The 18548-nt window shown below is 37.9% G+C and overlaps 1 protein-coding gene across 5 annotated transcripts in view; it reads right to left on the bottom strand.

The window, feature by feature from the left end:
• The window catches only part of PRKD3 (protein kinase D3), a 73199-nt gene extending 55138 nt beyond the window's left edge, over positions 1-18061 (bottom strand). The window contains exons 1-4 of one of the 5 annotated variants that reach the window (XM_054475363.2): positions 17418-17638; positions 14302-14351; positions 11026-11138; positions 9476-10418 (exon numbers count right to left, since the gene is read on the bottom strand). In XM_054475363.2, coding sequence (XP_054331338.1) covers positions 9476-9763 — 288 coding nt within the window. In that variant the 5' untranslated portion in view covers positions 9764-10418; positions 11026-11138; positions 14302-14351; positions 17418-17638. Of the gene's footprint in view, positions 1-9475; positions 10419-11025; positions 11139-14301; positions 14352-17417; positions 17652-17919 lie in introns of those variants that run through there. The other 4 variants (XM_054475365.2, XM_054475368.2, XM_054475369.2 and 1 more) reach the window with 4 other exon arrangements.
• Positions 18062-18548: the final 487 nt, after the last annotated feature.

The following is an 18548-nucleotide window of genomic DNA, read 5'->3' as shown; positions in this document are numbered from 1 at the left end:
AGGCTGCAGTGAGCCGTGATCAGGCCATTGCACCCCAGCCTGGGTGACAGAGCAAGATCCTGTCTCAAAAAACAAAAACAAAAACGCCCAGGCAAAACTAGAAATCCTGTTTAAGACCTCAAGCTGCAATTCACATTTGTAAGATTTTAATCTAGGAGATAGTCATATTCCCTATTTTACTAAGCCCCTACAGTAGTACTAAAAGAGAGACATTGTAGATTTCTCCAAACTTCAGAAATGCTATTACTCCATCAGTTTAACCCAGGGATTTTCAACCTCAGCATTAGTAACATTTTGGGCCAGATAATGCTTTGTTGTATGGGGCATCATAGCAACTTCCTTGCCCTCTATCTACTAGATGCTGGAAGCCCCCCTGCTCCAGTTGTGCATCCAAAAACGTCTCCAGACATCGCCAAATGTCCCCGGGGGATCAAAATCTCATCAGATGAAAACCATTTAACTTGATCTTATATATTAAAATCAGATACTGAGACTATAACATTTGCCAGTAAAATAGTCCAAAGTCCTAATCCACATTTTTATGTGGAATAATGAAAAAGTTAAGGAAATAAATAACTTTAAAAATTTCAGAGCATTCTAGAAGAACCCCTGGCCTTTTGCACAATCCCAGGAAAAACAAGCTCTACAAACTAATTATCTGACAATCTAAGCTAGTGGGATCAGCTTGGGCACAACTAAGGCACTGGATACATGAAACAAGATGGGAAAGAATACTGATGCTTATCTGCTCATTTCTATCTCTTTTCAGCTCTAATAACTATAAATCATCTCATCAATAAAACTGTATTTCCAGTATCACATTTATAGAAGAGCAGGTATGTGTTCTTTACCAAATGTCTACTAAATGTAAGGCATCTCTGAGGATAAAAAATGAATAAGACAGCATCAATCAATGTATCATAAATGTTGGAAGGGTTTCAAAGCTTTGAAAAAAGGAAGCTAAGTTTTGGCTTATGCTAACAACAACAACAACAATAAAAGAAACTCCACCCTACTCCACTCTTGGGGTGTGTAATGAAACTGGATGAAATTCAAAGAGTGAACGCTTTTGGTCATATCCAAGTTTTAAGCAAAGCTCAACTATAAATGATCTGTTAGAGATATTTTCTTGGGACAAAAACCTCAGTGTATATGTTTTGTGATATTCTTGTTAGAATTTAATTTAGTTTTTAAATTATAAGCCTTGAATCATTGATTGTTCTCTGTTTCTATGCAATTTTACCATACTCTCTCCTATACTGGGAATGCCAATTTCATTTTCTCCCAACTTAACACGATACCTAAACTATATTTTAAAACTGTTTTGAACATCTTCCCGCATGCTTACTAATTTAATCTTTTTGTAAAACATACTCTCATATCATTTGACCAAGTGTTGAGATCAGTTTTTCTTACCAGTACATGAGCTCTATGTAGAAAGAAGACATTAACCTATATAATACTTGCCGTAACATTTTCCCAATCTTGTTGTTTTTACTTTTACATATGTATACATTATAATTTTTAATAAAATCTCTAAACTGATCTTTTCATGTTTTCTTTTATTGATCTGAAAGTGAGCTGCCTGCTGTCCAGAGGTTTGATAGTCAATTCCATTATACATAAATTTTCTTTTGAGTTTCCACATTTCACCTTCAATCACTGAAATTTACCTTGGTGTCGTATTTTTCTTTTGAGACGGAGTTTTGCTCTTTCCCCCAGGCTGCAGTGAAGTGGCGCAATCTCAGCTCACTGCAACCTCTGCCACCACCCACCCCCACCCACCTCCCTCCCCACCCAGAGTTCAAGCAATTCTCCTGCCTCAGCCTCCCGAGTAGCTGGGATTATAGGCACCTGCCACCACACCTGGCTAATTTTTGTATTTTTAGTAGAGACAGGCTTTTGCCATGTTGGCCAGGCTGGTCTCAAACTCCTGACCTCAGGTGATCCACCCACCTCAGCCTCCCAAAGTGCTAGGATCACAGACATGAGCCAACACGCCCAGCTAGACCTTAAGTGAAGGTCTATGTTAATGTTCCTTCAACTGCTTAAAACTAGTTTTCTAAGCTCTGTTTTTTTTTGAAAAACGATTCCTTTTAATTTCTCATGACTCCTTTGGCATACCTAAAAGTACCTTGTACTTATCTATTTCTGTTCAGATAGTATATAACTTCAGTTATTGTAGGTTTGTTTTTCTTCTCTTTCTCTCTTGTTTTTCAGATTTTTAAATTAATGCTCTTGACTATTTTTCCTCCAGATAAACTTTAACATTGTCAGAGTAAAAAGAATACCAATAAAAATCTTTAATGGAAAGAAATTTAATTGGAGAAGTAAAAATTACACACTATCAGTCTTCCTCTTTCAGGAACATAAGAAGACACATTCATTTTATAAGGTCTTTAAAAAAAATTTTAAAATTTTAATTTTATTTATATTTGGACTTACCTGTTTCTTAAGATAATTGTTGCTAAATATTTTTAATCATTTTTTTCTAATGGAGATATTTATGCACTCTTGGTTAGTTTTCCTGTACCTCTTGTGATATCAAAAGATCTTATACAATTTCACTTAACTGTTCTTATCCCTTTAGAGTTGACTCTATAGGCTCTTTCCAACAGTTTAATTCTTGGGCATGTGTATACAATGCAAGAATATCTCAAATAACAGCCTAAGGGTACAGAAATACAGAAAAGCATGCTTACTTACTCACTGCTCAACAATGGTAATTAACTGACTGGTTAAATCAGTTGACCTCAAAATTATAAGATTCTTAAGTCACATATGCAATCACCATTAATCTAAAGAAGCATATTGGCCAAGCGCGGTGGCCAATCACACCTGTAATCCCAGCACTTTGGGAGGCCAAGGCTGGCGGATAATGAGGTCAGGAGATCAAGACCATCCTGGCCAACATGGTGAAACCCTGTCTCTACTAAAAATACAAATATTAGCAGGGCGTGGTGGTGCGTGCCTATAATCCCAGCTACTCGGGAGGCTGACGCAGGAGAATTCCTTGAACCAGTGAGTCGGAAGTTGCAGTGAGCTGAGATCGCGCCACTGCATTCCAGCCTGGCAACAGAGCGAGACTCCGTCTCAAAAAAAAAAAAAAAGCAGCACATTATGCCCTGAGGAATATATTATACCAAAATACTCTAATATAGAAGTCACAGGTTTTCACATGCAGCCCAAGTACAGAAGATAAAATAAATCACAGAATTGATATACCATTATCCTCTAATTTTCTGTACCAATAAAAGGAGAATTAGTAAAGCTAATAGAAAACTGTGAGTACCCATTCAAATCAAGGAAGGAATCAGCTATCTTCTACAGAGAAAACAGATTCTGACATATGTATATATTCTATAAAGCACAAATCAAAAAATTAATTGATGATAGTTTTCAGTCATTTCTAGAGTACTACTGGCTAATTCTAATAAATCTTCAACAGAGAGGGACATCGAAGTGTAATAGCTCCAGTTTTCTTTTGTTTTGAGTTTGGAAACCACTAAGATAAGATTAATACATAATAATATTGATAAGCTAGCATATACTGTGTGATTACTATTTGCTAAGTATTGGGCTAAGCATTTTAGAAACATATCATTTAATATACACACACAATGATGAGAGATGAGTGCTATTTTTAACCTCATTTTTCAGATAAGGAATCAAGATTACACAACTAATAAATGGTAGAAATGAACTCCAGTTTAACCCCAAAACTCATGGTTTTAACTATAACACTACATTGCTTCACATTAATTCCTTCCTTTATTTATTCAACCAAAGAATATTCATTGAGCACCTACTGTGGCCATGATATCTGGCATCATAAAGCTTAGTTTTATAGTGGATACAGTCAAGAAAAGGGACAATTACAATGAGCATTATGAATGTTAAAATACAATGTGTTGGATAGGATGCCAACATCTATACAGAAAAAAACGTGCTGGAGGTCTAAGCAGAGGATGTGGCAATGAAAGGGTGTTCAAGGCTATTTAAAAGATAGAACATGGCATGTCTGAAGCTTAGGAAAGGAATCTAGACCAGAGATCAGAGATTCATCAGCATTATTTTGTAAGTAATCTTGCAATAATACCTTACACATAAGCAATCACATATTTCTGTCACCTGCTCATTGCTAGCAACTACACGTCTGTCCAGTTAACTGCTGCAGAGTGAAGAGGGCAGAGATTATCACGAATTTCTTGAATAACTAATTCTAACACAAATAAAATTTAGAGCACCACTAGGAAGCAGAATCACAAAACTGTTTTTATCTGACCATGCAAAAGAAAGCAGACTCTATATGTGCATAAAGAGACCAGTATCTGCTGTCTCACAGACTAGCAAGGATATTAAAGGTATCTTGCTTTATCCATGCTACAAGCTATCAAAGTAGTAGCAAGGCATTGTACCAGCAAAAGCTTATTTCTCCAGGTGAAGTACTACAGTTGGTGATGGCAAGCAAAAAGTAGGATTGAAAACATGATTTCGTATTTCCAACAAGGTGATAGTTCTCCTTCCTGAGTCATTTTATCATATTGTACCTTTATTTCAGGACTTACATCTACCTTATATTAGGGCAATTTGACATTTGCTCATCTTCTTTTCTAGAGCATAAATCACAGGGGCAGGGAATTTGTGTTTCATCTTGGGAGCTTCCACAGTTATCTAGCACTGTGACTGAAGAGTAGTGCACCATAAATATTTGTTCAACTGAAGCAAAGCCATAACAGATAATGGCACCCAGGTGTAGGATAATTGTATAACACTAGCTCTCTGCAAACTGCCACCAGGGAGACTGAAAATCTATCTAGAATTTGCAATTATCACATTAACCTATAAATCAGCTGCAGACCTCTCTGAAATTTTTAATTTTAAGAATTTTTTTAAAGTATATTTTCAGTATGTGGAAAATAAGATGGCACTCATAGGACAAAATATACAATTTCAATATTTGAAAAAATATATCTTCAGATTGTTACTTATCTGGTCTTTAGGCTTATCAAATTTCCATTAGACTAGAGGTTCTAGACTGTGGCTCTCATTAGAATCATAGATAGAACTCTTAGACTCTCCACTCCCAAAGGACCTGATTTAATTGGTCTAGGAAGGACCTGTTTAACCTCCTAGTTATTCTCTAGTGCAGTCTGGGTTGAAAACCACTGTTACAAATCAAGTCCACATTTAAAATGCATATAACCTTGCAACCACATGCATGGAGTTTGTAAACATCCTGATCCTTGTAACATGTGGCCTATGGTAAAAGATTTTTTAAAACTAGGTTTTTTTTTTTCCCCCATAAATATGACAAAACAAGCTTTGAACTTTTGCCTATAATTTTTAAAAAAGCTAACCAGGAAATGCTCAATGATAAGAGTAATCAGAAAATCTTGTGGGCTGTTCAAAAGCAGACTAGTTAAGATTTTGTTGGGAAAAAATAGACACAAACATAGAAATAAAGCCTGCATTTGTCAAAATATATGTTATAAGTTTGTTCATTTGATTATAACTATTTCATCAAAAATTACTGAATCATGGAAATATTTGACAAGGAGCTTGGTTCACACCCCTTCAACTTATTTCCAACAGTAGGCTGGGAGTGAAAAAAATTTAAAACAATGTATTATTTCAAATGTTGTCATGGCACAGCTCAGAGGCAAACACAGCTTTTCCATCGTACTACATACTTCAAGTGAAAGTCTTGCTATAGCTCTGCCTTCTTGTTTCAGCTCTTACAGTGTAAATAAGAGTCCTTTTCACAAGTCTATTTAGTGCCATGTTTTCTGCATTTTTTTATCTTTTGTTAGTGAGTCTTGTTTAAAATGGCTCCCAAGCACAGTGCTGAAACAGTCTAGTGTTCTCAAGTGCAAAAAGTTTATGATGTCCCTTATAAATACACATGTTCAATAACATTCAGGTGTAAGTAATAGCACTGTTAGCTGTGAGTACAATGTTAATGAATCAACTATATATTAAATAAAGTGTCTTCAAACAGAAACACATACAACAAGGTTATGTATTTATTGGTTGACAAAAATGTTGTGACCAGAGGCTTGCAGATACCCATCCTCCCACTAGGAACAATGGTTCCATTAGGTCCTACTACAAGCAATCGTTCACTATTAGCTAATTCGGTGTTCTCAGTAACTTTACAGAATATAACTACTATGAATAACAAGAATTGACTGCATGTAGAAATAAAATATAAAAATGACAAGAGGAAGAAAATAGAAATACACTGTTCTAAGGTATATATTACATTATAAAGTGGTATGATATTGTTTGAAGATACTCTGATAAGATGCATATTACATAAACTAGAGCAGATATTTGCAAACATTTTCTGCAACAGGCCAAACAGTAGTATTTTAGGCTTGGTGGGTCATATAGTCTCTGTTACAGCTACTCAACTCTGCTGCTGCAGAAGGAAAGCAGCCACAGACAAGATATAAAGGATTGAGCACCCTGTGTTCCAATAAAACTCTATTGACAACAGGTGGTGGGCCAGATTTGGCTTATGGATACAGATTGCTGACCTCTGCATTAGAGGAATTAATGAAAAAAAAAAAAAACTGTAAAGAGTATAATTAACCAGCAGTGGAGGTACTATGGAATTATATAATGTAATTCAAAAGAAGGCAGAAAAGGACCTAAGAACAGAAGGGACAAATAGAAAACAGCCAAATAATCTATTTAAACACATGTTTTCTATATGGAAAACAGTATTAAATAGAAATGGTCTAAACACTTAAAAAGCAGAAGTTGACAAAGTGAATCTAAAAAGCGTACCCAACTATTAATACATGCAAGCTGCAAAAATCCTACTTTACATAGGAAAACAGAGAGGTCATAAGTAAAGCATGTGAAAAGATATCACAATACAAACACTAATTTTTTATAAAAAGAATGATTAACACCAAGTATTAGTCCCTCACTTAAGACAGTCCCTCACTTAAGATGATTTGACATACAAGTTTTCGACTTCACAACAGTGCAAAAGGGATACACGTTCAGGGAGCTCCTCAACTTACAATAGGATAAACTCACAGCAGATTGAAAATATCATATATCAGAACACACCTTCAACTTAATATTTTCAACTTGCCATGGGTTTATCAGGACATAACTGTAAGCCACTGTAAGCCAAGGAGCATCTGTAAGCTTCAGAACAAGATCTTGAAAAATTATATTGAAAAAGGGATCAATATATCAAAGGCTGTAAAAGTCCCAAATGTGTTTGCAAATAATGAAAGTGCCAAAAAATCAAAGAAAAAAACTGATAAAACTGAAAGGAGAAAGACAAATCTACAATTGTAGTTGGGAGATTTCAATAGTCCTTTCTCGAGAAAAGATAAGAGAAAGTAGAAAAAAGTCAATAAAGATATAGAAGATTTGAACACTATCAACCAATTGACCTAACTGACATTTATAGAAAACTGCACTCAATAAGAGTAGAAGACACGAGAGAATGGGGAGAGTTCCTCTTGAGGAAAAATGATTCCCCTGCAAGAGTCATTGGAAAATTCAGTTTACTATATCGATTTTATGCTGCTATATCCACAATCAATAACTATTTTATATTTGTATAAAGTTTACACTGAATTATCCTTTTAAAGCTATATCCTATTTCGTTGACATCACTCTAGTTGCTCACAGATCAAGATATTTAATCTGGTTCTCCAAGAATTTCACCCACTGACCCACTCCTCACATTTATATTAATGAAGTAACACTGATTCTAGAATAATCCTGCAGAAAATTGGTAAGCCTCTGTAGAAGTAAATCGATTAGCTCAATTTAGCCATTACACCACATATACATATTTCAAAGAACATATTGTACTTAATATATACAATTTTTTCTCAATTAAAAAACTGTGCAAAAAATAAGTAAATGAAATTTCCAAAGATTGAAAACTAAATCATAGAGACTCATCAAAACACTGGTTATGAGTTTCTATGGTTTCAAATAAAAAGGGAACATTATATTTAAGTTACAAATATGTATTTAAGTTTAAAAATTATCTTTAAATAAAAAAATTACAATCTAGTTGCAAAAATGTTTGAAAAAACTCTGTAAAGGACAATGGAAGGGAAACTAAAAGCAAAGCTACGGAAGGATACAATGCTCTACAAGTCTATAGAAGTAAAGTTATTCTTACTTAGGAATAACTTAGGCCACATTTACAAGTAGGCAGCATGCAAGTCATTTTCACAAACTATATGACATCTTTTGGATGGGTAATTATTTACATCAGAAGATAATGAATGATAAACTACATAAAGCATAAAGAATTGAAACAAAAACAGTAAGATGAAGAGCATGAATTCCCAGAGATGATTTAAGCAAATAGAAAGTTTACAATTTGTTTGAAACAAATCTGAAACATGCTTGAAAATCCATTAAAATCTACTAAAAATAAAATATAACCAATTCATACAACCCATATAAACTGTTTTGATAACACAGAAAACATACTAGCCTCATCCATCAAATCAGGATTATTAAAGATATTTAGCTAAAGTTCCTTAAGAAAATGGCACGGTACAGGGAAGGAGGGTGAATGAGAAACAACATAAAACCACCCTGAATTTCAAATATTTTGTTGTATATTCAAAATTAATTTACCTATTTTTTAAAAGACAGAGAGCATGGTCCTATATTAAATGGCAGTTTAGGAAGATTCTGAACGTCCTGAAAAATAATCAAGATCTAAAGAGAAGGAAATGGATAAAAAAAAAAGAGAGGCCAGAACACAGGGTACCTAGAGATAACAAGGTATGGAGATGGGACTCAGCCGCTAGGTACTGTGTCCCAGGGGGGCTTGTGCCCTCTACCTCCTGTTTTCTCCGAAAACAAATGAGATTTCTTATGCTGCCTTGACTCTATACAGATTTTCCTGCTCTTAAGAGACAAATAGAAGAGTGATACTTCAAAGCTAAAATAAATGCATTTTATTTATGTTTTCAGACTGAGTCTCACTCTGTCACCGTGCCAGGCTGGAGTGCAGTGGCGCTATCTCAGCTCACTGCAACCTCCGCCGCCTGCCCTGCTCCCCACAATTCTCCTGTCTCAGCCTCATGAGTAGCTGGGATTACAGGTGCCTGCCACCACGTTTGGCTAATTTTTGTATTTTTAGTAGAGACGGGGTTTCAACATGTTGGCCAGGCTGGTCTTGAACTCCTGACCTCAGGTGATCTGCCTGCCTCAGCCTCCCAAAGTGCTGGGATTACAGGCGTGAGCCACTGTGTCCAGCCAAACAAATGTATTTTAAATCTGGGATATATGTTCCAATTAGCTAGACTCTGAAATTTCAGTCTTTAGCCTCAGAGGCCATTAGAACTCTTCCAAAAATGCACAGAACAAACTACTGATGGATCAGTATGTCTTAACTCACTGGTACATGTATAATTTATAGAAAAACATCCATAACAATATTATTTACTACTGATAATAGCACGTACAGTACCTTTTGATAAACAATGGAGCACACAAGATCCTTGACAGCAGATAAAGACAGTTCCTGGGCTTCAATGGTAACACTCTCCCGTGTGAGGCCAATTTGCAGTAGAAATGAAACTGTATGCACTGAGCCTCTGGAGTTGGTGAGTGATGGTGCACTGAAGCTTCCATTAGAGAGTCGGGCAGAGAGTCCCGTCTTAGGACTTGAACATGGAGAAGCAGCTGGAAGCACAGCAGGAATAGCTGTGGGTAATACAGACTTCTGGGCTGATGGAGGGGAATTATTTGCAGACATCTGCCTTTCTTTAATCTTTTAAAATAGTTGTTGATTCTTTTTCAATGGTTATGAAGAGGTTTTTAAAATAACAGCAGTAAAGAAAATGACTGCACTTTTGGATTTAGTTGAAAACTTCTTTACTTCCTCTTTTAAGCCACTCATGCCGATACTTGTAAGTTTCATCAAGGAGTTGAATGCCCAAAAGGTCCTATTTCTCTTAATATCAGTCCCATCAAAAAGCAGTCTTGTCTGTAGGAAGACAACCAGGGATTTGTAAAGGATTTAACATCACTGAGCTATCCTCAGCAGGACAGAGTTGACGTAGCTTATTTACGAATCTATTTTCCTTTCAGTCTGTTCTTGTCTCTTTAATTTCAGGAAAAACATATTGAATAAAAGTTGTTTTTCTGTCAAGATGAAATCCTCTTCGTTTAAAAAACAGTAAGTGTTTTGGATTAATCTATTCAGTACTTTTCCTTTGGTTTACTAATTTGATAGGACACCTTCTCAAATGTCCACACCTTAAATCACCTTCTCAAATGTCCTCATTTTCATTCTGGGGGGATGAACTTTTCTATGATGAAATACAAAGCTTTTTAAAATAGTACAGGCATATTTCATTAGATGAATGGGTCCATCGAGAAAAGCTGATGCTTTCTGACATACAGTCAGCCTGGAAGGAAATTTTTTAAAGGTTTTTAATACTTTATATTCATTTGACATTAATTTAAAAATAAGAACGTAACTTTTTTAAATGGCAATTTTTGGTCATATGCTTATAATTCACTAATAAATCCTAATGGGTAGCAATTTTTGGCTAGTTAGCAAAGACTTTTTTTACTATAGGTATAATTTCAGGAAGAGGCTCAAAAAATATCCTTGGCACTCTACACTGATACCTAAAACTTAAACATTAAACATTTTTTAAAATCTACTTCATTTTTAATCAATGAAGACCAAACACTTTTATGTTACAATTACATGACTGAGTTATATCAAAAACAGAAGGGACAAAAAACAGTAAAACTGACATTTTCATAGACATACACTACATGCCACCCCACCACACAAAAGATGTACAATACTTTCCTAATGTAAGAGTATTCTTTTTTTAATATTAAAATACTAATTCTGCCAAAACATGACTCTTGATTTGCTTTGTTGAAGCATTCCTTTCAGAAGGCTAAGGAAGCAGGAGGGGATATACTGAACAGTTAAATGATTAATAAGTGTGAAAGCTGACATACTTATCACAGGAACATAAGAGAAAGGGATCTCACCATAAGGGATTTCTCCTATCCAGGTCCTAACTAGACCCAACAATGCTTAGCTTCCAAGATCAGACAAGATCAGGCACATTTGGGGTGGTGTGGCTGTAGACCACAAAGCATTTCTAACAGTAAGAAAGAGAACAGTAGGTATAGTTAAATATGTATCATAATTTTTAGGAAAGCACTCAAAAAGTTAAAAAAAAAAAAAAAAAGGTACGACCCAACCCCCGCACATGGCTTAGGCGTGAAACAGTTCATAATTGATGGTTCCTTCTAAGTTCCATCTATATACCCATAAATAATTCCAATGAAGAGAAAGAGTAAAGCATCCAGTGTGGCTGCAGAGTAACTCTCTGCAGAGTAGTTAATGGGTTAAATTAGGACGAACATGACACAAGGGCAAAAGCACACAACTATAGTATTAGGAATGGGAAAGCTCAGGAAAAAACTGAGACTTTAAAAAAAACTGAAGATGAAAGCTTTTATAGCTACTTTCAAGTAAATGATTATTATTCCATCTTATATAATGTACAATACTTGATAGTTTATAAATGTTTCACATACTTTACCTCATAACTCTTTGAAAGTTGACAGGGTAAAAATCATTTTTGTAGACAAGAAAATTGAAGCACAAGGCGATAACGCAACTTGCCCGGCAGCACATGGTTATTAATAGGTGGAGCAGGAATTAGAAGCCAGGTTTCGTACTTTCTTACCATGCTGTCTCCACAAGAACACACTATTTCTCAAAGAGAACAAGGAACTAAGAATCACTGCTCAGAGGATGTTGCTAAGGTTGAGAAATCACACAGAAAGACAGACTGCTCAACTTGTATTTTGCTTATCTTCTCCAAAGTTTTAAACTAAAACTGCAGAAAGGCATTGAGAACTGAAACCTGAGACAAATGACTAAGACTATAACAACTTTACATGAGTTTGAGTCTCTGGGTCCAGATGCAATCCATTCCATACTACTAAAGCAATTCACAAATGTAATCACAAAGCTGACTCCTGTAATCTTGGAGAAAGAGCTCAAAAAGACAGATATAATCATGGCCTGGAGATTTGTAGAGCGGTTTCAAGTTCTGGCGGCTGGAGAAGCAGGAAAGCAAATTTCAGAAATTACAAGTGTAAAAAATAATGAAGCAAATGGTTTGTGAATAACTAGAGAAGAATATAATGATCACTAGAAGTCAACCACATTTACATCTTGGAAAATAATGATTATTAGGCTTCTTAGCTGGAAAAAAATAATAATAGCTTACATTTATTAAGCTCTTACTATCTGTCAGATACTGTTCTAAACACTTTATACATATTACCTCATTTAATCCTCACAGCAACTCACTATATGGTTGAGAAAACAAAGGTTTAGAGATTAAAGTACTTTCCCAAGACCACAAAATCAGCAAAGCCAGAAAAAAAAGATAGTTTATTCTGACAAAAATAGTATCCAAGACGATTGTCCATGCTATCTTTGTAAGTATGTTACTGGAGTGTGGGTTGGATGTTAGTGTAGTTAAGTTTGCTGCTCTATGTCACCTTAGACGAGGAAAGTCTTTATGGAACTGCCTTGAAACACTGTCCTCAGCCTTATATTGTTTTTCACTATTTATTAGATAATAAAGGCATAAAGAATATGCTTATAAAATCCTCAGGTTGAAGAAATCTGGGAGAAATAAACTAAAATTAAACTGAAACCTAAAGGTAAGTGTAAAGCTTTGCGTTTAGTTTCCCCAAAATGTGCAATACAGAAATGGGGAAATGCTTACTTGTAAGCAGTTTATATGAGAGGTGTTTATCAATGCAAAAGATTAATTCAAACTGCTAATATAATGGGTGACTAAAAGAGCTAATGCAAAGCTAATGCCCTAGGTCACTGAGAACACATCAGCATTCATCTGTATACTCCTTGTTACTCAGCCTATATCAATCACTATTATGTTTATATCTATGGTCAACATTTTTAGAGCCATACTGATTTTTTTTTTAAAAAAAATCATGCACGTGAAGGTAAAAATAATGTCATGTGATAAAAATGTGCTTAACAAAACCTAATAGAAAAAGTGGTTTTCAAATACTTGAATAAGTGTTAATAGGAGAATTGATTTTATTCAGTATCACTGCAGAGGGTAGACGAAAAACGAAGATGACAGGACTTCTTACTTAACCTCACAGGTTGCGAGGATTGAGTTACGGGGTAGAAACTATCTGTAACAACACCTGGCTAACAGTAAGCGCTCAGTAAGTTTTAGCAATTTTCATAGCAATTAGTTGAAGGAATTAACAACTAAGCCTTTACTTTATGCTAAACACATAAAGTGAGATATGATACTTCATTAAATCCTTGCAACTACTCTAGGAGATTTAACTCTATTTTCCAGAAAAGAAACCAGAATTTTAGAGAAGTTGTTGCTTGCCTGTGACTATAGCTAGTAAGCGATAGAAATGAGATTCAAACTAGTTTCCCTGACTCTAAAGCCCAAGTTCTTTCTACTACTTTATTCCATAACCAACAACCTAACAATGGAACAGGTTGTCTCACGAGGTAATGAGCTCCACAACGTATCTGACTTAAGTAGTTTTTATAAGCTGAACTACCACAATAAAGTAGTAAAATATCTATGGATAAAATTGTATGCAAGTTAATGACTTTTTTTGTTGTTGTTGTTGAGACAGAGACCTGCTCTGTTGCCTAGGCTGGAGTACAGTGGCGCGATCTTGACTGATTGCAGCCTCCGCCTCCCAGGTTCAAGCGATTCTTGTGCCTCAGCCGCCCCAGTAGCTGGGATTACAGGTGCACATCACCATACCTGGCTCATTTTTGGATTTTTATTAGAGACGGGGTTTCATCATGTTGGTCAGGCTGGTCTCAAACTCCTGACCCCAAGTGATCCGCCCATCTCGGCCTCCCAAAGTGCTGGGATTACAGGCGTTAGCCACTGCACCTGGCCCAAATTAACTACTACTTTGATGAATGTCTTCCTACTAAATATCATTTTATTATACCTAGTAATATTAGCCAAATAACAGTGTTTAATACAACTAATTTATCAGAACAAATTACAACTATTCATAATAAACACTACATATAAAAATGATTTTTAAAAGTCTCAGCATTAACACAAATAGAAGAAACCTAGGAGCTGTCAGATTTCTGCCCACTCATTCCCTTTTCCCTCTCCTGGTTTAGTTTATGGACCCCAGATTTATTCTGGAAGATGCAACAAGATGTTGGGTGCAAAATATTAAAACTAAATATTAAACCTAATAATTGTAACTTACGTGAACCTTGATATGCTGCTTGATTTTGTCTTTATGCTTCAATTAGAAAACTGAAAGAACAGTACATCTCATTAATTTACAAACTATATACCAATTGTATATGCTTGTTTCTAACAGGAGTACGAGGCTCTAAATAATATCTAGTTGGCAAGCATTTCTAATATGTTTATTTGGAACATGTCAAATATTCTTTTGGGGAGCTAGCTGTCACATATCCCATTCAAATGAGCTTACATAATCCGTCATCATTGTTAATGGAATCAAAAGATAGGATATTAATGGCATCTTGAACCCAGTCTGTCCTATTATTACAGACAAGGTGAAACAAAGGCCCTGGAGGTGAGAGGACTTACTTGAGGATTATCTCATGGTAATATCACAAGTTTATCTACTTCCTCTCCCTCTCCTTCCCCTTCCCCCATGCACACATTATCTCATTTTTAACACTCTAATTAGGAGAAGCTCTAACAGCAGTATTTCCATTTAACAAATACTTAATTAGTACTTATTATTTCCCAGACTGTTATGAGAGACACTGGAATTATACAGCAGTGACCAAAACAGACATGGCCACTGCTCTCTCTGAAATTCAAAGTGTGATGTGAGACACAGACATAACATTCATACAAACAGCTGGGTAATTATAAACTGTAAGAAGTGATATGGCAGAGTATATACTAAGGGGAATCAATTCCAGCTGGAATCTCAGGAAAGGTACCTTTAAGGAAATATTTAAGCTGAGATCTCTGGATAAGCAAGAGTCAACGAAGCAGAGAGACAGACAAAAGGATTCCAGGAAGGCAAAACGCATCTAGTTATTAAGTTCTTCAAAAAGAAGCTCATTAGTTAGTGTAGCATCATTCTTTTTGTACAATACTCAGCAAAGGCTAAAGTGAAGAGATAAAATGCTTTTCCTGTTTGGAATAACAATATTTATTATAACATGAATTCCTCCCAGTAGAGTTTTCCAGGTTCAACTTAGTTTTGTGTACTAGAAATGCTAATGACGTGGAGGGTTGTGTCCACTCCTCTTGACATGTATTAATATTAGTATTCTTCTACCATGTAAAAGTATGTGGCCTTTTTCAATGCAATTCTGACCAGCGTCCTAAAGTCCATGTCCATGTTTTGACATAGGTTTGACTTTGCTTAATAATTGTTCTTGCTTTTATATTGTATGTTGTATTTAAAAACTCAAGTATCTATGTCGTTGGTTTTTTAAAAAATCGTATCTTGTAGCAATCCCGACAGTGATTTAGATATTTTCAAAAATACCTATTACTTTAGATTAACATACTTTTCCTAAGAGCTCAGCATTTGCTAAATTGTTTCCTCTAAAATTCTGCTCATCTGTACCAGTGACAGTTGAATCTCAGTCCTTCCACTGTCAGAGAGTACTGAGAGAGCACACCATATCTGCTCTGCTCAGGAACTGAAAAGTTTATCCAGTAATAAGATTATGGACTGCCAGTCTGGCAATGCAATATGAATCCATGTTGAACTTGACAGATGTTCGTCTCTGCACCAGCAGTAGCTAAGAAATCTGATTGGTTAGCAGCCAATGAGCAATTTCTCACATACTGCCACAATAAACTAACCACACAAGTGGAAAAAATTTTTTTCCTACATTAAAATGAAAATACCTCATAAGCACATTATCTCAAGTTTTTCCTGAGAGGGCTACTCAAAGAGATACATATATATAGCAAGTTCGATTTGAATTACATAATCAGCGAGACTCAAAGTACAATCATCACAGAAAATTGTGAATTATAAGCAGCATTATATCAAATTAAAACTTGTACTAGCAAATAATTTCCTTATATATCAAGCTCTGTACAAGCAGTTTCTTTTAAAAACGAACAATTAACTCCACTGTAGTATTTTCAACTTTAGAGTCTTTTAAAAAATGAGAACAAAATGTCCCTTAAGAAAACTGCACTTAAATGACCACCTATTCACATTTTTCTGTATGTGGCGTTTTCAATTCGTAATTTAAAAAAATGTAATATCAGAAAGTTTTATTTATGAAGTTCTGTGTGTGTGGCAGTGTTTAAATCCACTAACAGAAAGAAATTTCTATATTAAAGTGGCTATCTGATGAAATTGAAAGCTTAAAATTTTCTCTAAAAGACTTACCATTATCTAGGATGCTTAAAAAATTAGTTTTAAGATACACATCAGTCAACATTCTCAAAATGTGAAATGCTATATACTAAATTACAGAACCTGAGTCACTCTGAAATCTGAAATGCCATATACTAAATTATAGAACCGAGGATGGAACCTGGCTTGTCAAGGAGTACTCCAAGCTCATGCCCTCAGGCCCACCACAACTGTATTACTACCTACTGAAGAAAAACCTTCCACGGTTTCTGCGTGACACGTTTCAAATCCTACTTTTAGAAAATCTTCTAACTTCTTGGCTGAATGTCCATGCTTGATCTTAATTCGGAATCTAACAGGGAAGGAAGCAAGGGTTCGTTGATAAAGGAAAAACTGGCCTAGATCTCAGTCGGGGGAACTTTATGGACGCCTTCTGCAGCAAAGCTAAGGAAAATCAAAATCGCTAAAAATATAGGAACCACGACATTAAGTAGAAGGGTAAAAAAAAAGTTTCAGAGGAATAAAATAACATTTTCTAGGGTACAAATTAAGGCATTTAAAAGTTCTTGTTCCATTTGTGGCTATGTCTCATAAAAGCTGTGTCGCACCAAGTAGTAGTTCAGGGTGTAACTTATCCTTCCTAATCAAAGATGACACCGATAGTCTTATTTCCTGTGGGGATGGGTGTGGTTGAAGACACAGTTACGTCCATGCCATCAATCTGTGTGTGGAAAAGTCTGCAGGTCGCGCACACACTTGTCGCTTGAATCATATGTGTGCCTGCAGACGGCAAGGCCTATGCCTCTGACTGCGTTCACCTGAAATAAAATACCCAACCGGCAATACAGTAGTATATGGTTATTTTCACTGCTCAAAGAAACAGTCGCACTCCTCAGTGTTTCAGCTTAAGGAAAACCTCCCGGGAGGGAGCAACGCTGCAACTCGCAAATCCAAACGCAGTCGGGATACTGGGGCGAGGGGCTTACATTCTCCAAGCACCATCTACTCACCCCTTTGAGGCGACTACAACGCAAAGTAAGGAAATGAAACGAAAAAGCTCGTCCAAAATTCGGCACTGCGAGCGCCGCGGGTCTGGCTTCGGGAACTAGTTTGGGAGACCCGGGAACGGATCGCCTCCGATGGGCCGGGCGCGGTGGTCGCCAGCGGAGCGCGAACCCAAGTTGGCCTCCGCGCGGACGCCGGAACTTGGCCCCCTCTGGCGGCTGCGGCGGCGACCCCACTCCCCCTCAGCCGCCCACCTCCCGCCGCGCGCTCCCCCAACTTCCCGCCCAGCGCGGCTGACGCCGCCCAGCCGGGCGCGGGGTCCGAGTCCTGCCGCCGCCGCCGCCGCCGGCGCCGCGTGCAGTTGGGGGATTGGGGGGTGGGGGGGGTTGAGGGATGGGGGAGGGGCCGCCGCCGCCTCAGCCCGACGGGCCGGGAGAACAAAGCGGCGGCGGCGGCGGCGCGAACTTTTTCGGTGTCTGTTCAGCGCTCCCCGAGGCGACTACTTACAGTGGCAGGCTCGGCCCGTCGTGAGAAACTGCGCCCGCCAGCGTCTGAGTCCCGGACGAGGCGCCAGCGAGGCTTCACGCGCCCCGCAGGATCCCGCCCGCCGCCGGCGCCCCTTCCTCCCTCCCTCCCTCCCCGTCCCGTCCTGGGGCGGGAGGGCGGGGGGCCGGGGCGCGCGGGGGGCGGGGGCGCGCGGCCAGCGCGGGGCCTGCCGGGAGCTGTAGTTCCTCGGCCCGCGCCCGCCGGGAGGTGGCCGCGGCGGGAGGTCGGGGCTGTCTCTGCCCCAAGAAGGGGCGCCGGAGCGCCGGGTACAGTCGGGCTGGCTCCGCACCCTCGAGTTCCGGGCGTCTTCGTGAGCGCGGGGGCACGGGGCAGGGGCGCCGCGGGAGACGCGAGTGTGTCTATCAGTTACACGCGGTACTTGATCCCGCTGTTGCCGACGGTACTGTCTTTTCCTCTACTGCCGTGCACTCTGAGGGAGGCGGTGGCGACAATGGGCCAGAGGTGACAGTTGGAACGGAGGACTTGTAAGGCGTCCAGATAAGAGAGCGGCTTCCACCCTGAGATGTCACAGCCGTCCCGCATGCTCCTCCCTGCTGCCTGCCCCCGGGGTGGCCGCCGGCCCCGCAGCT

This window comes from Pongo pygmaeus, chromosome 12 (genome assembly GCF_028885625.2).
Source record: "Pongo pygmaeus isolate AG05252 chromosome 12, NHGRI_mPonPyg2-v2.0_pri, whole genome shotgun sequence".
Lineage (NCBI taxonomy): Eukaryota > Metazoa > Chordata > Mammalia > Primates > Hominidae > Pongo > Pongo pygmaeus.
Note: the sequence above shows the minus strand (reverse complement) of the source record. Positions and strands in the feature narration are given on the sequence as shown.